The sequence below is a fragment of the Notamacropus eugenii genome, chromosome 6, assembly GCF_028372415.1.
Source record: "Notamacropus eugenii isolate mMacEug1 chromosome 6, mMacEug1.pri_v2, whole genome shotgun sequence".
Taxonomy (NCBI): domain Eukaryota; kingdom Metazoa; phylum Chordata; class Mammalia; order Diprotodontia; family Macropodidae; genus Notamacropus; species Notamacropus eugenii.
Genome location: NC_092877.1, coordinates 326,362,519 through 326,386,883, shown reverse-complemented (window position 1 = coordinate 326,386,883; position 24,365 = coordinate 326,362,519). Strand labels below are relative to the sequence as shown.

At 39.7% G+C, this 24,365-nt stretch overlaps 2 protein-coding genes across 6 annotated transcripts in view; one reads left to right on the top strand and one right to left on the bottom strand.

The window, feature by feature from the left end:
• Positions 1-20,313, bottom strand: part of COL4A3 (collagen type IV alpha 3 chain) — a 173,276-nt gene extending 152,963 nt beyond the window's left edge. For all 3 annotated transcript variants that reach the window (XR_011968996.1, XM_072617991.1, XM_072617992.1), the window contains exon 1: positions 20,215-20,313. Coding sequence is in view for 2 of the 3 variants with exons in the window: in XM_072617991.1 (XP_072474092.1) it covers positions 20,215-20,313 (99 nt within the window). In the remaining variant the exon portion in view is untranslated. The remainder of the gene's footprint in view (positions 1-20,214) is intronic.
• Positions 20,176-24,365, top strand: part of COL4A4 (collagen type IV alpha 4 chain) — a 141,873-nt gene continuing 137,683 nt past the window's right edge. The window contains exons 1-2 of one of the 3 annotated variants that reach the window (XM_072617989.1): positions 20,176-20,458; positions 20,999-21,160. The gene's annotated coding sequence lies outside the window, so the exon portion shown is untranslated. Of the gene's footprint in view, positions 20,459-20,862; positions 21,161-24,365 lie in introns of those variants that run through there. The other 2 variants (XR_011968995.1, XM_072617990.1) reach the window with 2 other exon arrangements.

Here is a 24,365-nt window from a genome sequence, read left to right as displayed (position 1 = left end):
TTCGTGGTCTATTTAGTGCCACATTTCTCACATTTTTGTGCTTTTTGTTATTGATTTTGCTGCTTAAAATGTCCCTCAACCATAGTGATTCTAGTATTTCTAAGTGCAAGAAAGTTCTGACGTGCCTTACCGAGAAAAGACGTGTTAGATAAGCTTCATTCAGGCATGAGTTATAGAGCTGTTGTCTGTGAGTTTGTTGTTAAGGAAGGAGGAAGAGGAAATCGGCCAATCTGGATGGGGAAGCTATTCTGCAAAGTGCTGACGTCCATGTTGTGATCAGAGGCTTGCAGGAACTTTTCTCATATTTTCCCCAGGAGCAAAGGTTCAGTATTTGCTAATTCAATGTTCACAATGACTTTATAGAACATAACTACCATGAGGGATGAGAATCAACTATATTAACCTTACCAATATTCTACTGTGTGTTGTTTTAAAGCAGTTGGGGTTAAGTGACTTGCCTAAGATCACACAGCTAGTTAGTGTCTGAAGCCAAATTTGAACTGAGGTCCTTTTGACTCCAGGGCCAGTGCTCTACCTAGCTGACCCTGTTTAAACGTGTTCTTGTAGATTTTGTTAACTATTTTTAAATTACACTTTGATCTGCTTTAGGCTACCCTCAAGAGTGTTGGAGGCTATCTATTTGACACATTTTGTGTGGAGGAAAGAGTACTGGATTTGGAATCAGAGAACATGACTTGGTCTTGCCCCAACTATTTACTACCTAGGCATCCTTGGATAAGTTAGTGGTCCTCAGTCATCCACTATTTCTCATCTTTCTTTCATGTAAAATGAAAGCATTGGACTAGATTATCTCTAAAGTTTCTTCCAACTGAGATTCTATGGCCATGAAAATAGACATACTAATCTCTTTTCCATGTTAAAAATTCAAAGTATGTGTCACTGGACTTTACCTTCCTCAAATCCTAACCAAAATTCTAATGGAAAAAACCTGGGACACCAAGTTGGTAAGACTTGTTTTCTCCTCACAGCTCTACCCCTTATCATCTTGTCACTTGGGACAAGGAATTTTCCCTTTTTGAGTCTATTAAAATGAGGAGGTCAGACTCACTGGTTGACCTCTCGGGTATCTTCCAGCTCCATGGTTCTATTATTTAGAAATTTAAGTTGTTTCTACAGGGAACGGCAAATAAGTATTATTATTTTTGGGGGGGTCAGACCTGTGATTTCACTGATAGATCACTCTATCAGTAAACATTTATTAAGCCCCTATTATGTGCCAGGTTGGCAGTGGATAGAGCACCAGGCTTGGAGTCCAGAGGACCTGAGTTCAAGTCTTGCCTGAGACACCTACTAGCTGTGTAATCCTGGGAAAGGTGCTTCACCAATTTTGCCTCTGTTTCCTCATCTGTAAAATGAGCTAAAGAAGGACAAAGCAAACCACTGAAGTATCTTTGCCAAGAAAATCCTAAATGGAGTTACAAAGAGTCAGACAACTGAATGACCAAACAACAACAAAAAATGCGCCAGGTGCTAAGTGCCAGGGATACAAAAAGAGGCAAAAGATGGTCCCTGCCCTCAAAGAACTTACAATCTCAAGGGAAAGACAATGTGCAAACAAATATAGCACATTGCACACAGGATCAATATGAAATATTTAACAGAGGGAAACCACTGTTCCGCAAATTATAAATAGCCTTAGAGAAGAGGTACTGAGAGGTTAAGTGACTTGTCTGATGTCACATGACTAGTGTCTGAGGTGGATCTTGAGCCCAGGTTGAGCCCAGGCTGGCTCTCCTGCCTCTAATAGGGGATAATCCTTATGCATAGCATTTGTAATCATTAGTCTATTTATTTTGTAAAATAGTGCGTAACAACATAATTCACAAATTCAAGGTTCACCAGATGCTTTAGCAATGTATCCCATGGTTCAGCAAACTTAAAAGTTTCCTTTGTAAAAATCAAATTTTGTTGTTATACTTGCTTTAATTCCATCTCAATATTTAAAATCAGTCTTGCTCTTAATCTTTGAATCAAGCTTTTTTTCCCATGGGACTGGGCCCACCCACAGGTGGGTAAGTACATCATCAGTAAAGATCCTGGTATCTGCATGCAGGCTACTGCTCCTCCATGCCTGACCGTTCTGCCTACGTATGACCGAAAAAGAAGACAGCATGCATGGGACTTTGGGAAAGAACACTGTATTGGGAGTTGGAGGATCCATATTCTAAGCCCAGATTGACTACTTACCATCTCTGTGACCATAGGCAAGGTGTGCCTACCTGCCTGGGCCTGTTTCCTCTTCTATTAAAAAAATAAATGTATTTACATAGTGGTGCTCTAAGGTTTGTAAGACACTTTATTTTCATTATGTCATTATCCACTGGATGGCTAGGTGCTAGTATTATATCCATTTAACAGTGAGGAAGCCAAAACAAAAAGGTTTGCCCAGCTAATGAGTATGTGAGGAAGGATTTGAACTCAGATCTCACAGAATCCAAGTCCAATATTCTACTCATTTCACCACCTAGTAGCTTCAGTAAACAAGGCGGCTGGACCAGATATCATCTAAGTTCCCATCCAGTTAAAATCTACACTGTTAGCTTAATCTGCTCACAGCCTACACAGACACAGACAGGGTCCTACTTGATGGCAGGGGCCATCTTACTCAGCTTTATTATTCCTATAGCATTGAACTCAGTACTTTGAACATAATAGTGTCAGCCAGTAAATATTTCTGAAGTGCCTGCTATGTGTCAGGTATTGTCCTAGGGACCATGAATACAAAGAAAGGCAAAAGGCAGTTCAAGATTCTCACAGTCAAATAAGGGAGATAGCATGCAAATAAGTCCATACAAACGAGGTACATCCACAATAAATAGGATATACAGAAGAACAGAGGGAAAGCACTAGCATTAAGGGGGATTGGGAAAGTTCCTGTAGAGCACAGAATTTTAGCTTGGGACTTGAAGGAAAGCCAGGAGATGGAGATGAAGAGAGAAAGAATTCCAGGCATTAATTAATTAGAGAAGTTCTTCAATCAGCTCTTACTAAGAGGTGAACTTTTTGTTTGGGGCACCTGATGTAATACTTCTCCATCCGCGGTCCGTTGGCACTTTGCTGTGAAGATTAAGGGCAGCATGCAGGATGACTGGTTACGATTTAGGAGAGGATGGACAAGGTCAAGGAGTCATTCCTCTTTTCTAAACTATAAAGAAGAGCCCCAAACTCCCTTAGCTTTCTGCTTTTTCTTCTTTTTGCCCTATTTAGAGGTCAGACTGGAATACTTTGGGAATGTATGGAGAAGGGCTTATGCTGGTAAACAACCCATTTCCCCACCAAGGAATCCACATTAGCTTCCTGGGGGGCAGAAGCACTGGGAATTGCATCCTAATAAATTGGCCTGAGAGGAAAGTTCTTGAGAGTGGACTTTCTTGGCAATGAAAGATTTTCTACAAATTCACAACGGTAGCAGCTTACATGTGCTGGCCCCTATGGCCCAAGAGGGTCACAGACAATGATCCTGAACCATAATCTCCTATACAGAAAAGAGGGAGATTTTTATTTCCTAGGCAGCGTGATCCCACAATCTGGCCTTCTAGTCAGTGAAGAGAAATTTTTTGGAGCAGTTGCAGCTTTGAAGGTTGCCTCAAGAGTAACACTGATTTCAGAAATTTAGAGAGTGACCTTCTGGAAAGAAAAGGGAATTTCCTGAGCAGCTTGTCTCTTGGAGAAATAAGAGTATCTCACTTGTGGCCCCTGCAGCAAGAGAAGCAGGAAAGGTTAAAGCCGGACCATAGGATAATCAAGGCATCTGGACCTTACCACTACCCTCACCTCCTTACACTGAATTGTTAGGATCATAGAGAAGAAAGGTGTAGCAACATGGTACAGGCAAGAGAATATTGTCATAAGACTTGTAAAAAGTGCTTTACATATCTTAAATTATGACATAAAGGTTATCTATTGTTGCTATTATTAGAGAGATTCCTTGTTACATGACTTTTTTTTACATATATTCAGGTATATCACAGAACAGATCAGATCCCTTCAAACAGTGGGGTAAAACTTAAACAGAAATGGATCCCTGCCAGGTGCATGGACTTAGAAAACCACAAATTAATATTACCTATATTGGCTTTTATTTTCATTTATTTTGTTAAACATTTCCCAATTACATTTAAATCTGGTTCCACACAAGTGAGACAGTTTGCCATCTCTGCCTTAAAACAGACAGCTATGTGCTAAAAGTTTAAGATAACGCAGATATTTTATGAGCCCGACAATGAGAGTTTTAAAGCCAGTTTTACTCTATCCCACTCCCACTCCACCTCCCTTCTGAAAATTCTGAAAGAGCAGGATTTTATTTCTGAACTGGAAATAAAAATGGGGAATGTTGCCTATCTATCATGGCAAACTTGCTTTTGGTAGGAGTTGTAGGGTAAATCAAACTTTAAAAATATGTTCCCTTGCACTGGCCTGCTGGACCACCCATTAGTAGGATCTCCCTTTTGAGATGATTTTCTAATAGTACCAGGGATGGACTGCCCTGAACCACTCATGCTATCTAGCCTGCTTGCCCTTGTGACCAAAATTATGTATCTATGGGAGGGCAACTACCCTGGACCAGACACAAAGAACAAACTGGACCAGAAGGACACTACCTAATCCATGAAGAAACTGAACCTACAACCTCGACTTCATTAGTGGTATGCCCTAAATGACTGGGCTGACTGCTGTGGATCATATAGTAAAGCATCAGAAACCACCCACCCACAGTTTTAATAAATAACCAATTCCACGTTACACTTGGCCAGAAGTTCCTTTTACAACTTGGTTGATTGACGTCATTAAAAAAATATCGACCTTAATGTCAAAAGTCAAATGAGATATCTAAGCAAAAATTAGGGCCAAGAATGCATAGACTGGAAAGGATAAGGGAAGAAATAATTAGACAGTTTGGCTAAATTTATAACTCTTTAACTTGGACCAAAAGGACTAATTATTTTTCTCTTTGACATTTTGGAGCAACCTTCCCTCTAAAACAGTCAGTGCATTCTTAGTTCTGGTTTTGCATAACTGTCTCATTTGATTTGACATTGAAGTGGAATGTTTAAAAGCATAATAGATTAGCCTTGCCTGATTCCAGGACTTAACCCACATCTGGTATCTGGTTTTGCATTTAAGATTTAAGCAATTTATCATATTTCAGGAAAATTGAAGCATTTAAGAAACTATTACTGGCATAAGAGCAAAACATGTCCGCTGAGACAAAAATATCAATAAACCAGAAAAAAATTATCTAGTCAGTAAATCAGATATTTACCACCCAGGTTCTTTTCACAAAGGGTAGAAAAATTAATGTATTCTTTACTACTCAAAAGGCACGAATTAGCAAGGTACTGGCTTAAAACTAACTGGCGAGGCAAGAGTTACAGGGTACAGAAGAGTTAGATTTTCAAATTATTATTCTGTGCTACATCTTTTGGGAAGATTCAGCACTTCAACAATCAACAATTCTTCTGTGTACCAGTCATCCTGATCTTGACTCTATAGAACACAACAAGAGTATTGTATTCATAGAGAAGAATCATTGAGTATTAGAGTTGGTTGGGACCACAGAACTGATTTGAAAGGGTTTTGGATTCTATTCTAGTTTAAACAATGGAAAAAGATTCACGATCAAACTGATTTGCTTCTGAAAAAAATTTTTGACCTCGCATTCCCTGTCTTCAGTCTGGTCAGCTCCATAATATGGCTCATTTACTCCCACCAAACCTTGCCCTACACTGGGTCTGGCTTAGTTAACAGGTTTCCTTCCTGCTTGGGGCCAGAAGGAAGCTAAGCAATCAAGGTCTCGTTGTAGCTGGTCTGATAGTCTGGATTTTTTATCTCGTGACCTGGTCCACACTGGTTCCCAATAACCTGTTTAGCCTTTGATTTTTTTTTTTATCTTGTCATGTTCTCTGGTACTCATTTCCTTCTGTCCTATGCAAAACACATTTGATGTCAATGACAAAAAGACATCATTGTTATATAATATTCTTATTTTAGTAGAATGTGGGTTTTATTTCATCAGATGCTCAGTATGGTACTTATTATTTTCATTAGCGTAGGCATTCTTTTCCCTGGGGCAGATGGCAACCTATAAACATGCTACCATCCTATTCAATTCTTATTTATTTCCTTAAATAAATTCTCTGTAAAGGATCTCTCCAGTAGACAATCAATCAGTAAACATTTATTAAGCTCCTACTATGTGGTAGGCACTGTGCTAAGTGCTAAGGATACAGAAAGAGGCAATAAAAATAACCCCTGCTGTCTTGGTGCCCTAAAATTTGTAGGGCCATAACTATCCCCTTGCCAGTAGGGCTGGAATACAAGTCCCTTTTCTGTTTTCTCCATGTTTCTTAATAAGCCTGTCCTATGCTTAAATGCTTTTGTCACCCCCCGAGCATGTGTGTGTTCATCCTTCGTTGCCAAAGAAGACCATGAAATCAGAGAAATGACATGACTTGCACTTGACTTTGTTTTGAGTGAGGAAGGGCTGTGCAGGTCACCAGCCTCACTTCTCCTCCAGAGCCATCTGGATCCAGTGCCCAGATATTCATCAGGATGGCTGGAGATGACCCAGGATGAGGCAATTGGGGTTAAGTGACTTGCCCAAGGTCACACAGCTAGTGAATGTCAAGTGTCTGAGGTGAGATTTGAACTCAGGTCTTCCTGACTCCTACACTGGTGCTCTATCCACTGCACCACCTAGCTGCCCCACTTAGGGACTGTATAAGAAAGTTAAAAGAGGAGGTAATGAAGGCTGCTATAATGATCAGAAACACAGATGTGTACTATAATACCCCCTTAGCAGTTTCCCATAGGAATATAATAGTGAAGACTGCCCCTCCTGCTTAAAAGCACCTAATTCTGACTCTACCAGTTGGGGAGACAGGGCACCCTCTTTCAGAGGTGCTAGACAAGATTTCACAGTTAAGTGACTTCGGGGACTGGGGAAAAGATAAGTTTCCTTGACAGAGAAGAGTAAGTAGCCAGCGGATTCAAAGTCAGACTAGATTGAGAAGAAAAAAATTGTTTACTGTTCTATTGAGAACAGGGGTAGATTTGGGAAGCATAGAGGGCATTCCAACTAATGAACTATGTAAAAAGGTACCGAGAAAAGGGGCTTGATACCAGATGGAATAGAGAAGTAAGAACTGCCCCTATAGATCTTCTTGAACCCTTGTATCCAAGTTTGTCACATCTTCAGGGAGAATAGGAAATTGGCTAAGCAATATGTCTATTCCAGTGATGTATTCAGGAATGGGTAGTTACCATGGCATATTTTTATCAAGCAATTGTCCAATGTTCATCGTTAGTTTAACTTGTCTAGCTGATATTTCAGCCCCTCCCAGTCCTGCGGTGATGATAGGAGTTTCATGCTTAAACTTATCAGGGTTTCCATATACAAGGGAGGCCTCTGCCCCAGTATCTATTAATGCCCTAGTTACAGTATTTGATCCATTTTTCCAATATATGGTCAAGTTGATATGGGGTCTATAATCCCATCTGTGTATTTCTTTAATCTGGAGTACTTGCAAGGATGAAGAGTGTTAGGAAGGACCAAGAGAAAGAACCAAGCAAAATTCACATATTTCCAAGATCTTTTTGTTCTGGGCAAAATAAGCAACGGTGTTCTTACTAGAGCTAAATCCCCAGTGTTGAGCTACGAATCATGCAAGATCACAACTGCGGTTCTGAGCTTTGTGTATATAACACAATATTAAAATATAGTATATGTGTGCTTTGCCAAGAACGCAGTAGGATCTCAGGTCAGATAAAGGGGGAGTATGTAAATCTTACAAAAAATACCAGCTGTAGTGCTCCTTATGGTAAATAAGTATAGAAGCTAAAAAATATGAGTTGTGAGCATATATCATCAACCCACTTAGAGATATAAAAATATCAATAAATCAAAAGAGAATTTAAAATATTCCAACTTATAAATAAGTTTAGATTAGTCCATAATATTGCAGGAGAAATGGTTACTTCTTGCTAAATTATGTATAATTTTTTTCCTTTTGTTTATCCCTATATACTGATGTATTTATTCTATGTGTAAAATTATTTAACCTATTTACTAAAGATTATTACTAATATATCATTTTATTCTATTTAACTATGATGATGATGTTAGTGCTGTGTTGTTTCTATATTTAAAAGCAGCCTGTCAACTGTTGTTTTGCACTTAGACATGTGTATTATATAAATAGGAATGTAATACAGTTATCCCTTCCACATTGTGACTTTCTCCATGGTGGTTTCCATATATTGTGGATCAGCATAAGAAATTAAGTGGGAATTTGGGGGGAGTTTTGTGGAAGCCACAGATGACACATGAAGTCTAGCAGATGAAAAATTTTAGAAATTCAGAAATGCATAAAACATATGTGTGGTACCATAAAAGCCCCATGAAAGAAATAGAAAAAAATTCAGACATCTTCTCTGGTAGGAAAGGAGGGCCAAAAAATTTTACATGAATTCTCCATATCTCAGGGGTGCTGTGCAGGCTTCTAACCCCCATGATATGGAATGGATAACTGTATTAAGGTAAATTATACCTAGATGATTTTCAGGGAACTAAAAATTTTATGTCCTGGGGAGAAATGTAACCTATATTTTTAATATCTATCCCATAGAAACTATAGCTATTGTTACTACAACTTTAAGAACCAGGTAGAATGCAAATAGAATGCTAATAAAAAGAAATTTGTGTGGAAAGTTTGGAGGTTGGTTGAAAAAACATTTGACAGCAAAGTAGTCATGGAGAAGCATTTTATCTGTGATCAATAAAATCTAGGAGGAATTTGTGGAGAAGACAGACAGGAAAGAGTCAATCTAGGCAGTACAGTGAAGAGAACTGAGCCTAGAGTCAGGAAGAACTGAGTTCAGATCCAACCTCAGCTACTTACTAGCTGTGCAGCCCTGCACAAGTTAATCTCAGTTTTACTAAGTTTTCTTATCTGTAAAATGGGAATAATGATAGCACCTAACTCCCAGGGTTTGTGTGGAAATCAAATCACATAATGTTTTTATAAATGTAAAGAGCTTTGCAGACCTTAAAGAGTTTTATTTTTTGTTATGATTGTTATTAGTAGATACACCCTACCTGCTGAAACTATTTCAATCTTCGTGTTATAAAGAAACTTTATAAAGAAAGTCCTGTAAAGAGTTTATGAAGAGTTGTAAAGATATTTGGGAAAAATATTTTCTGTAACTACTGAAGAAAAGACAAGAAAGACTAATTAACTTATCTCATGAAAGACTGAATTTAACTATTATTTTGAAAGAAATTGTAAAGAAGATTGTTAAAAGACTAACAGTACCTATAGTGAACTTAATAGTTTTAATGCCAAGTTATCAGACAAGGGAAAAGGAACCACCCCTGTTATGTTGAGGGTTTGAGGTTACTTGGGTTGTAACAATGGTTATTGTCAAAATACTGTAAATATAAGTATATACACACATATGTATATCTACATAATACATATTAAATATATATGTCTTTGCTAAATATTGCAAATAAATCATATAAACCCTGTGATTTGAATATTTATTTAATCATAGAAAAACAAGAGAAGTTAATTAATTAGAATATGATTATAATTTTATTAATGAGAAAAGAATTATCCAAACATACCCCCAGGATTTCTATAGAGTCAGAAGGATGAAATTAAATAGATAACAGTAAATCAAGTGTCAGAGGAGTTGACATATACATGAAGTTGGTCAGACTCTATAAACTTGTTACATATGGGCACTGGCATCATTTTTAGTTATTAAATACTATTTATTTGTGAATATGCCTTCTTCCCTGTTATAGAATGTAAGTTCTTTTTGTAAATTATCCTGTTCCTTAGCCTCATGCCTTGCACGTAGTAGACACTTAATAAAAGTTTATTAAATTATTTCAAGTGAACTTCCCAGAAGATGAAGCTCATGATCTCTAATTATCCCAAAATTTACTATATATACATGTGTATACATTTGTGCATTATATATGTATGTATATATACACATACACATATACACACATTTATATATATATATACATATATACTAAATAAATAATTGAGTAAATTGAACAAGAAAATAGAATAACTGCTACTTGGAAGGATGGAAGGCAGTGTTGCAGAGACTGAAGAACACTGAATAGCTGTTTAGGTGCCCTGTGGAGACCCTGATCTGTGATCAATTCAGGTATTAGAATGTTGGCTCAGAGAAACACTAGACTAGATCAAGTTATTGGTAGCCCAAGGGTAGTCTTGTACTTCATAATAGGACTACTCAAGGCTATAGGGCAGCTAGGGGGTACAGTGGATAGAGCATCAGTGCAGGAGTCAGGAGGACCTGACTTCAAATCTCACCTCAGACACTTGACACACACTAGCTGTGTGACCTTGGGCAAGTCACTTACCCCCAATTGCCTCATCCTGGGTCATCTCCAGTCATCCTGATGAATATCTGGTCACTGGATTCAGATGACTCTGGAGGAGAAGTGAGGCTGGTGACCTGCACAGCCCTTCCTCACTCAAAACAAAGTCAAGTGCAAGTCATGTCATTATTTCTCTGATGGCATGGTCTTCTTCGGCAATGAAGGATGAACACACACACACGCACATGCACGCTCAAGGCTATAGGAGCAAGGATGCATTTATCATCACATCTGGCAATGATTAAAAGATAGAGTGATGTAGAAAGTCAACTCTGGGGTCACATAAGACTTGGGTTTCCATCCTATCTCTGATACATACTGCCTATATGAAAATGGGCAAGTTGTTTCTCCTCCCAGGCAATTATCTAAGACTATAAAGTGTGGTGAAGGTGGTGATATTTGTAGAGAGAGTTCTTCTCTGGGTGTTCCCTATACCATGAAATCTCAGATCCAGTTAAAAAAAAAGCCAATGATATATACGAATTGACCATGCAAATTATGTAGTGGTGTAGACTCAGCAACTAGTCTAGGATGATATACGGAGTGAGTAGGTGAGTGTTACTAGTTTCAATGGAAATAAATGGTAATTGGGGCTGCTTGAAAGAGTTCTGCTAATAAATTCCAGTGATATCCTATTACCTTTAGGATCAAATACAAACACCTCTGTTTGACATTTAAAGCCCTGGACTCCAACCTACCCTCCCACGTTTATTAAACATTGCTTCCCTTCACATATGCTGGCATTCAGCCAAACTGACCTCCTTGCTGTTCCTCACTCACAACATTTTATTTCTTGCCTCTGTCTTCACACAGATCCTCATCCTTCCCAGCCCTCTCTGCCATGCCTGGAACAAACTCCCTGCTCACCATTGCCTCTTAGAATCCAAAGATTCCTTGAAAGACCACTTCCCATATGAAGTCTTTTTTAATTTACAACCCCCTCCTCTAAAACTGTTAGTGCTTCCTCCTTGAAATTACTACTTACATTGAAGGTACTTATTTATTTATACAGGCAAACCTCAGAGATATTGCAGGTTCAGTTCCAGACCACTTCAGTAAAGCAAATGTCACAATACAGAGAGTCACATGAATTTTTTGGTTTCCCAGTACATATCAAAGTCATGCTTACACTATACTGTAGTCTATTAAGTGCACAATAGTATTATGTCTTAAAAATGTACATACCTTGATTAAAAATACTCTGTTGCTAGAAAAAATGCTATCACCTTAGTCTTCAGTGATTCGTATTTTGCTGGTAGAGAGCCTTGTCTCGATATTGTTGGCTGTTAATCAAGGTGATGGCTGCTCAAAGTTCCAGTGGTTGTATCAATTTCTTAAAATAAGATAGCAATGAATTTTGCCATATCCATTGACTTCCTTTCACTTGAATACTTAGAGGCCATTGTAGGGTTAATTGGCTTAATTTAAGCATTGTTGTGTCCCAAGGAATAGGGAAGCCCAAGAAGAGGGAGAGAGATGAGGGGAGAGCCCATAGGTAGAGTGGTCAGAAGACACATAACATTTATCGATAAGTTTCCCATTTTATATGGGCGCAGTTTATGACTCCTCCAAACAACTACTTGCTCGAGCTAAATTGCCAAGCATTCAAAAACTATGCTTCAGAGAATGCAACTCCTATGGGCTGGTCACGTTGTTCGAATGCAAAATATATGCTTCCCAAAAAGACTATTTTATGGAGAACTCACATGGGGCAGGCAATCACATGGTGGTCAGAAGAAGTGATACAAGGACACTCTCAAGGTCTCCCTCAGGAACTCTGGATTTGACTGTGCAACATGGGAGACACTGGCACAGGACTGCTCAGCATGACATGCCCACATCAGAGAGGGTGCTGTGCTCTATGAGCAAAGCAGGATTGAGACAACACAAAGTAAACGTAGGATGCTCAGATTTGGAGTATCCACCCCCAAAATTCACACGGATTATCTGTGCCCAACCTGTAGTAGAGCATTTTGAGCTTGTATTGGTCTGATCAGCCACAGACACACTGAAACTTCACTTTATCATGGTGATGTCATTTTGACCCTCTTCGAAAACAAAGGACAATAACCAACCAGCTATAGTAACATCAAAAACCACTGATCACAGGTCACCACAACAGATACAATAAGAAGGAAAACAGTTTGAAACATTGCAGGAATTGCAATTGCATGCAGAGACAGAATGTGAACTCATGATGTTAGGAAAATGGCACCGATGTATAACACAGAGTTGCCACAAACCTTCAATTAATTTTTTAAAAAGAAAGCAATATCTATGAAGTACAATAAGACAAAGTGCAATAAAAAAGGCATGCCTGCATATGTATACCTTGTCTCCCCCAAAAGAAAGTTTCACTTTTGTCTTTATATCCCTAGTAATTCACAGAGTGATTGGCACATAGTACATGCTTAATAGTGCCTGTTGGTTGATTGACGACTGTTCTATAGTAAGAGGCATAACCTTGCTTCTAAGTATTAGATCAGTAGACTCATGCAGAGAATCCTTAGGGAATGTCTGTGGTCAAAAACCACTCACTTCGAATGGGATGCAGTCTTTTACACATTTATGGCACTGGGGCCAATGTACTAAGATCAGGCTTCTCTCTCCCTCATCACATTTAAATACAATCCCTTTCATCACTATATTTTAGATGCAAGAGAAAAAGCATTTGGAGAGAGTAAGATGAAAAGAATTTTTTTTTTTGTCACTAATGGGCTTTATCATGAAAGTATTTGGTAAGTTGCCTCTTAAGTAGAGATATAGGTGGAAGAATTTCAACAACAGTGTTTAGGTGGAATGGTCTCAGATAAGCAAGCTGATCATTTTTCCATGAGAACAAGGACAGAGGAGGAGGAGGACATCCTTTCTGCTGACTTTTTCAAATGATGTTATTAGAAAATACCAGCAGTAAAGAATGTTCTGAATAATATTTTTGAAAAGAAGAAACTCCCTAATACATTCCAGGAAGTTGATATTATGTCACAATTAATGGGGGAACTAAATTAATAGAAAAAACATCTCTACCTTTGGACTAGACATTATTTCCCACAACTTCAGATTCATGGTTGTCTTCAAAATTCTATCTTCTAATTCTGTTCCTTGGCCCAAGTGGTCCAGGTGCATGGAACACTCTCTGCACTTATCTCTGCCTTGTAGAAGTCCTAACTTCCTTCAGAGACCTGCTCAGCTACTACCTCCCACGAGACCTTTCCTGATTCCCCTCAGTCAGTGATCCCTCTGTCAATTTCTGCCTCTCTCTCTCTCTCTCTCTCTCTCACCCTCTGTCTCTCTGTATCTCTCTGTCTCTCTGTACCTCTGTGTCTCTCTGTGTCTGTCTGTATGTCTCTCTCTTTGTATGTCTACCCCAGCCAAGTCCAGCCTAGGCCCTGCCAACTCAGAGTTTCATAGATGTTTGTTAAATTGAAATGATCCCTGATGTTTGTGTAATAAATAATTCAGAGCTTTCAAAGCACTTTCACCTAAACTCTTTTGATCCTCAAATAATCCCTGTTAGAGGGCTGATATTTCCCATTTTGTAGATGAGATGATACACTCAGAAAATTAAGTAACTTATTCAAGGTCACATAGCAAGAAACTTGGGTGTTTCCTGCTACTCCAATCTTCTTTGTTTTGAAACTATAAAAATGCTGCTTCCAGGAAAGTATAGTTATTTAGACTGCTGATTCTAATACTCTGGTCCTCAGTTTCTTCATCTGTAAAATAAAGGGTTTGAACTATATAATCCTGAAGGTCCCTTTGGGCTCTAAATTCCCATGATCCATTTCCTACATTATTTCCCACTTTCAGATTGGGTAAACCAATTCAGGCAGATCCACGTAGACTTTCACTTTAAATCAACATTTATTAAACATCTACTGTGTGCAGAGTGGCATAGCAAAGAGCTGACCTTAGAGCCAGGAAAGTCTGGATTCAAGCCTTGCTTCCATCTCATCCTGACTGTCTGATCTGAGCAAGTTACTTAACTTCTTAGTGCCCTAGGCAACTCTCTGAAATTCCAAATTGTAGAGAAGATGCCCATCTACACAAAGGGAGCTTTTTCATCCTCATCCTGGAATTTGCTAAACCACTAAAATCACAGATCTTTTCCCTATTTCAATCCCTGCCTACAGTGCCACGTTAGCTGTTGGAGGAGATACAATGATCCGATAAGATATGGAGTTTTTAGGAATCAAGCCACTATAACAGGAAATAAGGCAGATTTAATGCATGGGTAAACAGGATGGTATCATGGAAAGAGCACTGTACTTTGAGATAAAAGGAGCTGAGTTTGAAATTGAGTTCTACCCTTTTAAGCTGTGAGATTTTGGAAAAGTGACTTTCCTTCTCAAGCCTCTCAGTCTCCTCATTTACAACAACTGTACTAGCTCACACATGTGGTTGTGGGGAGGATCAAATAAGATAATGTATGCAAAGTCCTTTTTTAAAAGCACCATCATAAAAATAACATTCAGAATTTAATGGACCAACATTTATTCAATTAATCATTTATCAAACATTTGTTAAGCACTTATTTGCTCATTGTGCTAAAGTCTATAGGACTCAAAGGAGAACAAAAAAAAAGTGCCTACTTTTAAGGAACTTATATTCTAATTAGAAGGGCAACATGTAAATAAATATGTACATCCAAGATACAGAATAGATGGAGGATAATTTTGCAGGTGAAAACAGTAGCAATTGAGAGTCCTGGGAAAGACCTCTTGCAGAAAGAAGGTGGCAATTCATCTGAGTCTTGAAGGAAGTCAGGGACTCTAAGTGGAAAAGGTGAGGAAGTAGATAGAACATTCCAGGCATGGTAGGACAGGAAGAGAGTCACATAGGTAAGGTAGAAAAGCTGCCTATGTTTGTTATTGTTTAGTCCTGTTCCACTCTTCATGATCCCATTTGGAGTTTTCTTTGCAAAGATACTGGAATGATTTGCCATTTCCTTCTCTAGATCATTTTACAGATGAAGAAACTGAGACAAAAAGGGTTAAGTAACTTGACCAGGGTCACACAGCTAGTAAATATCAGAGGTCAGATTTGAACTCAGGAAGATGAGTCTTCCTGACTGTAGGTCCAGTGCTCTATCCACTGTACCACCTAGCTGACCCACAAAATCAATTATTGATCAGTTTGGTCTCAGTTTCTTCATCTGTAAAATGGTAATAATGATATCACCTACCTTACAGGTTGTTGTGAGAGAAGATGTATACATGTATATACATATGTGTATTTATGTATGTACATATACACATGTATATGCATATGTGTATTTATGTATGTACATATACACATGCATGCATATACATATATACATATATACACATATATAATACTTTGCACATATACATATATAACACTTAAGATGTAATCTAAATACTCTTACTATGATATATGACATATCTACATATCTATATCTGTCTGCCTCTCTCTGTCTCTGTCTCCCTCTCTGTCTCTCTCTCTCTCTCTGTCTCTCTCTCTCTCTGTCTCTCTCTCTCTCTTCTCTGTCTCTGTCTCCCTCTCTGTCTCTCTCTTCTCTCTCTGTCTCTCTTGATCTCTGTTTCTCTGTCTCTGTCTGTCTGTCTGTCTCTCTCCTCTCTTTCCCCTCTCTCTTAAAACAGGACAGAGTTGAGAGCTGTAGTGAAACAGTTACAGGAAATTACTGGGCTGTCTGGGGCAGAGGAAGGATAAGAGAAGGTAGAACAGGGGCACAGAATGTGAGATAACTGACAGGAGATTCAAGAAAAACTTTAGCTACTTGGAAATTTTGCTTAGGACTGTCCCCTTTATTTCTATAAGAAATTTAATTCCACAAATATTTAATAAGTACCTATAACTTATAAGGTACTATGCAGATACTTTTCATGCCCCAGAAATCAGATGAGAAGAGGCCCTTCTACGACAGAGGCTCTTGATTTTTTTGTGTGCCAGGGACTACCATCCTTTGGCCGTCTGGTGATGCCTATTGACCCCTTCTCAGAACAGAATTTTTAAATGAATAAAATAAGATACCTAGTCTTGCAAAGGAAAGTAATTATATTGAAATATCATTATCAGAATAGTTTTTAAACAAGTTTACAGATTCCCAGATTAAGGACCCAGTTCTAAGGCCTCCATATCCTAGATAAACTACAGTCATTGAATTTTTGTGAGGTCCACTTGCCATCTCTCATTCTGTCTCCCTCTGATTTCCCCATTATATCATTCTCCTATCTTATCTGGGGTGATGAGGTAAAAAAGAGGAGGTCTTAGTCGTTTTTTACAGTGTCAGGAGCTGAGCTTCTAACCACACCAGGGATACCTTAGGTAGCAGACCTCCCTTCTCCCCTCTACACATTCCCTGACCAACCCCAGTTCCAGAGAGAACAAATGAGATGGCGTGTGTAAAGTGAAAACACTGTAGGAATGTCCACTACAATTACTGCACTGGCATCTAGGAGAAGCTTTACAGAAACAAGTCCAGGCCCAGACGGTCAAAGCTCACAGAAGGTATGGGTGGTAGTGTTGGCAACTTTGCAGGAACTGTGTGTGTGTGGTCTGATGTTGAGTAGCTATGCTTGAGAAATATTGCTAGAATCCTAGAGAGTCTTAAGAACTGGATGGGACCTTAGAGGTTATCTAGTTGAAACCCTACTCAAGTATGAATCTAGTCTACAGCTTCCCAGACAAGCAGTTATCCAGACTGCCTTGGAAAGCAGCCACCTTGCTTTGAGAAATGTTAAGATTTCATGTTATTATCTCTTTTCATTACATAGAAAAATACAAGTGTTATTATTCAGATGCCTTTCTGGTCTAGATAATTGAACAGGTGCAAAGGAATGAAAAAATCTTTCACTTTTGAGTTGGCTATAAAATATTTCAGGCAACAAGACAGATATGAATATGAACTGAATACGATGTCAAGCAAATTCAACCAGACTCAGTAATTAAAACATGAAGTTTAAAAGTAACAAGAAAAATATAACTGGAAATTAGGATAAACAGAGGTTAATAATTAGAGTACCACTATCTTAAAGATAATCTTTAAATACAATTAATAGAGTCATAGTGTCCTTCCCTCCTCCTGGATGCTACCCCAAAGTGATTTACCAGAATGATGTTATATTCACTCTCCTTGAAAGAACAATGATTCCTCAGGGTCAAAAGCAGGCCAGGCATGCCCCTGGCACCTTCTTCCTGTATGTCTCTTGTTGGTGTCTTAACTAAATTTCAGTATGTTATGGCTACTACATAACTCATAATACATGAGGGTGTCTGCAGGTCTTTCCAGGATGCCATGAGGGCTTTAATGGGCTCATCCCTGGAGCTAGGAAGTGTAGGCCTTGAATTCTATGTGAACAAAATCTATTTGTGTTCAAATCACCTGCACGATCATTCAAGAAAGTCAAGTTAGCCAACATTTATAAAGTATCTACTATATACAAGGCAATCATAGGATCCCAAACACTTTGAACTGTTAGTTCACAAACAAAATTCTCAATAAGTTGCATTAACATTTATGGTGTCTATTACTTTCCAGTGGTTGTATCAATGTAATTTGTAGAAACTCTGCTCCCTTTCAGAGATATAAACTCAATATATCCAGATATTCCCAAATTCATCATCATACTTATTTCTCTAAGGTGCTTTTAACTTTTCACTGACCTCTCTGAATTCTCACAGCTGTAAGAGGTAGTTAGGATAGGTATTGATCCCTTCATTTGACAGATGAAGCAACTGAGGCACAGAGAAGTGATTGCTTGAAATTGAACTAGCAAATTATTCAACCCCATTCTTTTTCTTGAGCTTCAGGTTGACTTTGTCCAACTGTTTGCTGGGCATCTCTCCCAGGATATCTCACCAGCACCTCAAATTCAACATGTCCAAAACTAAATATGTTATCTTCCTCACTAAAACTTCCTCCTTTCAATGTACCTATTTCTATTAATGATGCCACTACCCATTATCTCAGTCATCTAAATCTTCCTATAATCTTGGATTCTTCTTTCTCTTTTACCCTTACATTCCCTCAGTTGTCATTTTCAATGAATTCTACCTCTATACTATCATATGAAGGTAATAGTTTCAGAAAAACATAGGAAGATTATATGAGCTGATGCAAAGTTAAGGGAGCAGAACCAGGAAACCATTGCATACACTAACAGCAATATTGTAATGATTATTAGCTGAGTTACTCTGATCAATACAGTGATCCATGACATATCCAAAGGATGATAAAAAATGGCATCCACTTTCAGAAAGAGAGAGAACTGAAGGACTCTGAGTGCAAATGGGAACATAATTTCTTTCATTTTCTTGCTTTTTTTTGCAACATGGCTAATATGGCACTTCATATGTATAATAAGTATCATTTCTTGCCTTCTCTATGGATGAGAGAGGGATTTGAAGGAGGGAGAGAATTTGGAACTGGAAATAAAAATTTAAATATATATATGTATATGTAATAGCTACATATCGATATTTATCACCTCCTCTCAACTCATCTACTACTATCCAGGTTCAGGTTTTCATAAACAGATGGAAGAATGGAAAAAACATTATTAAGTGCTTATTATACTCCAGGCACAGAGTCTCTCCATAATCTGCTTCTACCTACCCAGTCAGCCTTATTTTTCACTTCTTTACTTCAAAGATTGTGTTCCAAGCAGACTAGACTGCTGACGCTATCTCCTCCTGAACTCTCCCAACTCAGTGCATTCACGCAGTCTGTTGCTCATTCCTGAAAGGCAGGGTCCCTTCCATTTCTTATTTATAATTACTGGTATTTTTCCCTTTCCTCTAAGGTGAACTCAGAGAGACTTACCCACAAAACCTTTCCTCATCTCCCAACCCAGCTGGAAGTGCTCTCTCTCCCTTCTCCTTTTGCTTTTACTTCCTTTGAATCTTCTGTAGTGGTTGCTACAATAGGTGATTGCAGGACTTGAAATCAGAGCTAGGTTTTTATTTAGACCTCCAGCTGATTAGTTGGTTAACATGATCAGGAAGCCTCACCATGTCTATAGACCTCAGTTTCTTCATCTGTAAAAGGCGGCTAGTATTATATAGGTCACCTCAAAGGGCTGTAGTGAGAAAAGCCCTTGTTTATAAACATTAAAGTGCTTTGTAAATCTTGGAGCACCCTTTTTCTTTCCTCCACTTCTCTCACACTTTAATCCTTTCTTCGTACTTGTGTATGTGCCGGTTCCCCTGATTAGTCTGTAAACTTTTTGAGGACAAGGATTGTCATTTTTCATCTCTGCTAAGTGCCTTGCACATTGAAGGGGCTGCACAAGTGTTTGTGGAAATGAAAGTTAGCTTGACTGACTCCCAGACCTGAGCCCTCTTCACCAGAACACCCTGCTTACTTTAAACTCAATTCAGTGACTGGAACTTTTCAAAACAATTTTATTTTTTATCTACACAAGCACTTTCTTTTCACAAATAAATAAACGAAACTGCCTCCTTTTTTCTAGGGGAGAGGAGCTTCCGCACCAGACTTAAAACAATGAGAGTCATTCTAATCCTTTGTCAATGAACAGAGAAAGTTCTACTTACGAGTTCAAGTTGCCCTATGCTTCCCTCACGCAACCCACGACCCCAGGCTGGACAGCTCCATTCCCTCACCGCACCAGTCACCCGCAGTCTTGCGGTTCCTCCCCCGCCCAATCTGGATAATACCGGGTTTTTCCTGCGAGTTCCAGCTCGGGGCTGATGCCCTCAGAACTGAGAGGAAAGGGGGCGTAGAGGGCACAGCGTCTGGGAGCAGCAGCCATGGAGCCCCTACTCACCTTGCCCACAGTGGGAGCCGCTACAAGAAGTAGCAGCAACAGCAGCCTAATCTGCAGCAACATTGGCAGCACCCGCCCGAACGCGCCCCCAGGGCTCATGTTTGCACCAACGACACTCAGCGCCCCGGTACCATGCACCCTTTCGCCGCTTCTCAGGCTTGGCTTCCCATCCCTTCGCACCCCGCCCTCGGACTTCACTCAGTTTGGGGGATCTCGGGCTGGAGAAGTTGGGCTGATCGTGCTTGTGAGTTTGCAGGGCGGGGACTGAGCGCGCTTTCTCTCCCTCAGGCAGAGACCCAGCCCCGCGGTCCAGTCCCCTCCCCACCTCCTCGGCTCTTACAGAGTCCTTGGGCAGCCTCCCTGGGTGGGAAGAAGAGCGGCACAGGTCCCGCCCTCAGCCTCTTCTGGGGCTCCCGCCACCCGGGGCACAGCTCCCGCCCGAGAGGCTAGCGAAGGGTGGGTGGGCAACCGCTGCCCTCCCGGGGGTCAGAAAGGAGCACAATTTGAAAAGCCAGTATCGAACCAGCGAAGGTCATGGTCTGGATAGCCCCAAACCCGAGGCTCCCACTCGCTGGAGCAGAGCAGGGCGGGGGTGGGGGCTGTTTTAGGGGAGGAGGTGGCGGCGACGGGTGGCGTGGAGGGAGTGGTCATCGGGGCCGCCGGCGCATTGGTCGGGGGAGGCGCGCGGTTTGCGAGTTGGTGCCCGGCTGGCTCTTTGCTCCCTCTGGGCTTTCTCGCCTTCTTTTTAGTCCCTGCTCCTCCCCCGTCCTCCTTATCCCCTCAGCCCTACTGACTGGAACTTGCCATGAACGTGTTTTGAGGGGAACAAGAAATTCACACCCAATTTTGGGGGGCTAAGTGGAGGTAGAAGATATGCGCAGGACTTCTGAGGCTGTGGCGGCGGAAGCGGCAGGGCAGCCACGGGAGCGGCGGGCATCAGCTAGAGGTACAGCTCAGAGCTGGGGTTTTCTCAGCCAGAGAAATGCCAGTTTGCTTGGCAGGCTTCAGGGTTTGGGGGCTCTGCAGCTGGGGGGGGGGTGACACCTGTGGAGGAAAGGCTGGAAGAGAAAAGCCATCTAAGTGCGCAGGAGCACTTGGGGTAATGCGAAGGAGGGTGGGAGGAAGGAGTGATAGAGGCTTTTTGATTCTGGTGCCAGTCCGCCAGGTTTCCACTGCATGCCTGCCCCTGGTTTGTATGTTGATTTCTTTTGGGGGTCGAGTTACCGATCTGGCAGAGGGATCCGGAGTTGGCTCAGCCTCTGACCTCCTTTTGGCACGCATTCTCCGGAGCCCTGGCACCTTGTGAAATGCCAAAAGCAGGAGATAGCTGAGTGGAAAGGGAGCTCATCCTTTTCCCTGTGGTTTTGAGGTGGCTTTCACGATGAATCTTATCTGCGGAAATGCTACGTGGAAAACAAAATCTCCATCCAGCCTTGTTACAGGGTCTCCCTCAAGAATTGGACCCAGTTGAGGCTTTGGATGCATTTGCAGTATCCATTAGTATGTCTGTAACTTTAGGTGGGAACAGTTTGTAGATGACTGTTTTTATTTGTTAACTTGCTCAAGAGTTGAATTTCAGCATCAAGTCGTAGGTATGTGGCTGGTAATTTATTTTGGGAAAGACATCATTTGCTTTCCATTAGGATCAGGGTATATGAAGAAAATATATTTTGAAAAATGTGCAAATGCTTTTCAAGAAATTTTTAGTGAATGTACAAGTGATATATGGTACCCAGAATATTATATGTCAGTCAGTCAACAGGGATTTATTAAATGTGTACACACTCTCTGTTTGAACCGTTTAACATGTCGTTGAACTTAGACTTTTACCAAGTCATTTTTTTAACTGCATCTGAAATTTTCCCAAAACCTGGATTCAGTGAGCTGTATTTGTGCATCTTTCATCTTAGATACATATTGTGAATATTACTTATGGAATTAGAGAAAAAGAGACCTCTACTGAACACAGGGGTGGCTAGGTGGTGCAGTGGATAGAGCACTAGGGCTGGAGTCAAGAAGATTCATCTTCCTAAGTTCAAATCTGACCTCTGACACTCACTGTAGCTGTGTGACCCTTAGCAAGTCACTTAATTCTGTTTGCCTCAGTTTCCTCATTTGTAATGAGCTGGAGAAGGAAATGACAAACTCCAGTATCTTTGCCAAAAAAAAACCTCAACTAGCATCATGAAGAGTTGGACACAACTGAACAACGATTGAGCACAAACTTCTTTATCAGGAAATTGAAACATTCCAGGGCTGCTATAAATGGACCACAGAAGTAAATTGTTGTAGAAGTGCAATGTGTCTATTTCTAGAGCTTATTTTGGGATTCATTCACCAGTGTGACTTGTCCTGCCTTTCCTATGAGATAGGATGGCAGGTGCTGTCTTCAAGAAGTTGGATAGTATTCTGATACTATTAAATGAACTGCCATTAAAATGGTTGATGGTGTTACTTCCTGGAAAAAAAATACCTTAAAGTCCAATGGAATGGACTTTGATTTTATGAATGATGCATTCTGGAGGATTTCCAAATTTAGGTTGAAACTTGACTTTGCCAGAGGCTGGGTTTCTTGGAAGAATCTGAATTGGTTTTATGATTATATTTGAAGCAGGAAGTTGGAGCTACTGTAAGTCATGTTTATGGGAGAGAGACCAGAGATTTAAAAAGGACTTCAAATGGAAATCTAGCACTACATAACAATAAGATTGTATTGTAAAAATATGAATAATTAAAATTGTACTAGAGGCCAATAATTCCACTATGTGAATATAATGTAGGGAACAGTGCAGCAGCATCTCTTAAGCCTATCTCCATAAACCAAGTATGAGTGACCCTATCACTCTCTACTCTTAACTGCAGCCATCTATCTCCATTAGCATCTCTCTGATTAGGCAATGACTCTTCATTCATACCCTAGAAATCAAGGAAAATATCTATGTCTATATCTATATATCTTTAATTTTTTTCACCCCATAGCTCTTCAGATCACATGGTTCTCCCTCATAGGATTGTTGACTGACCAAAATTTTGCTAATTTTGATTTTTCTATTTTGGTTTGGTTGTGTAAATTTGAGAAAGCACATGAAACAGGGAGCAAAGGTTTTTAATTTGCAAAGAGCAGAAAAAGACCTCATTTGGGTGTGACATGTGACACAAAGACAGCAAAATGAAACGTGGTTGTTTGCAAATAAATATTTATGACAATTTTAATGATGCACCACATATTGGCATTTCTACATTTTTTAAAAAGCAAAATCAGAATCAAATCTATTATGCTCTAATGGGCTCACTATTAACAAATAAAGATACACAATTCTTCTTTGAAATCCAGCTCTTTTCATAGACTAGTAAACTAATACCATTTTTGAAAGCAGTGCTACTCTGCAGTATAGCATTTCATCCATTAGAAAATAATTTGGTATTCCAGCTATTAATATTATTCCGTGGAAGTACTATTTCACTTTTCACATGTATTGCTTAGTTGCATTAGGATGAAATCTAAGATTCAACAGGAAAAATGATATCATACAACAACCAAAAATTAATGACATCACAAACTACTTGTTCTAGCATAGTTTGGACTATTCTAATGCTTATCATTTTCCAAAGATTCAAACCAGGAAACCAAAATGTAGTTAAACTTTAAAACTCTGCTTTTGGAGATCTAGGTGGTGCAGTGGATTGGGCACTGGGCTTGGAATTAGGAAGATGCATCTTCCTGAGTTCAGATGTAGCTGTGTGACCCTCGACAAGTCATTTAACCCAGTTTGCCTCAGTTTCCTCATTTACAAAATGAGCTAGAGAAGGAAATGGCAAACCACTCCAGTGGTTTTTTGCTAAGAAAACATCAAATGGAGCCTTGGAGAGTTTTCATGGTTGAAAAATGACTCAACAACAACAATATTCTTGAGAGGCAGAATGTTTTGTATGGGGGGGCAAACGTTGGCATCAGGAAGACCTGGTTTCCAATCCTGTCTCTGACTCATAATAATTGTGTAATACTGAGCAAATCACTTAACTTCTCAATGCACCCAGGAAATTCTGTTAAACTCTGAATTAAATATGAGTTGCCAAAATGACTTAGGGGAAACCTTGTACATTGAAGTCACACGTACACATACCTTTGAAAATAAGATTGTTTTTTTTTT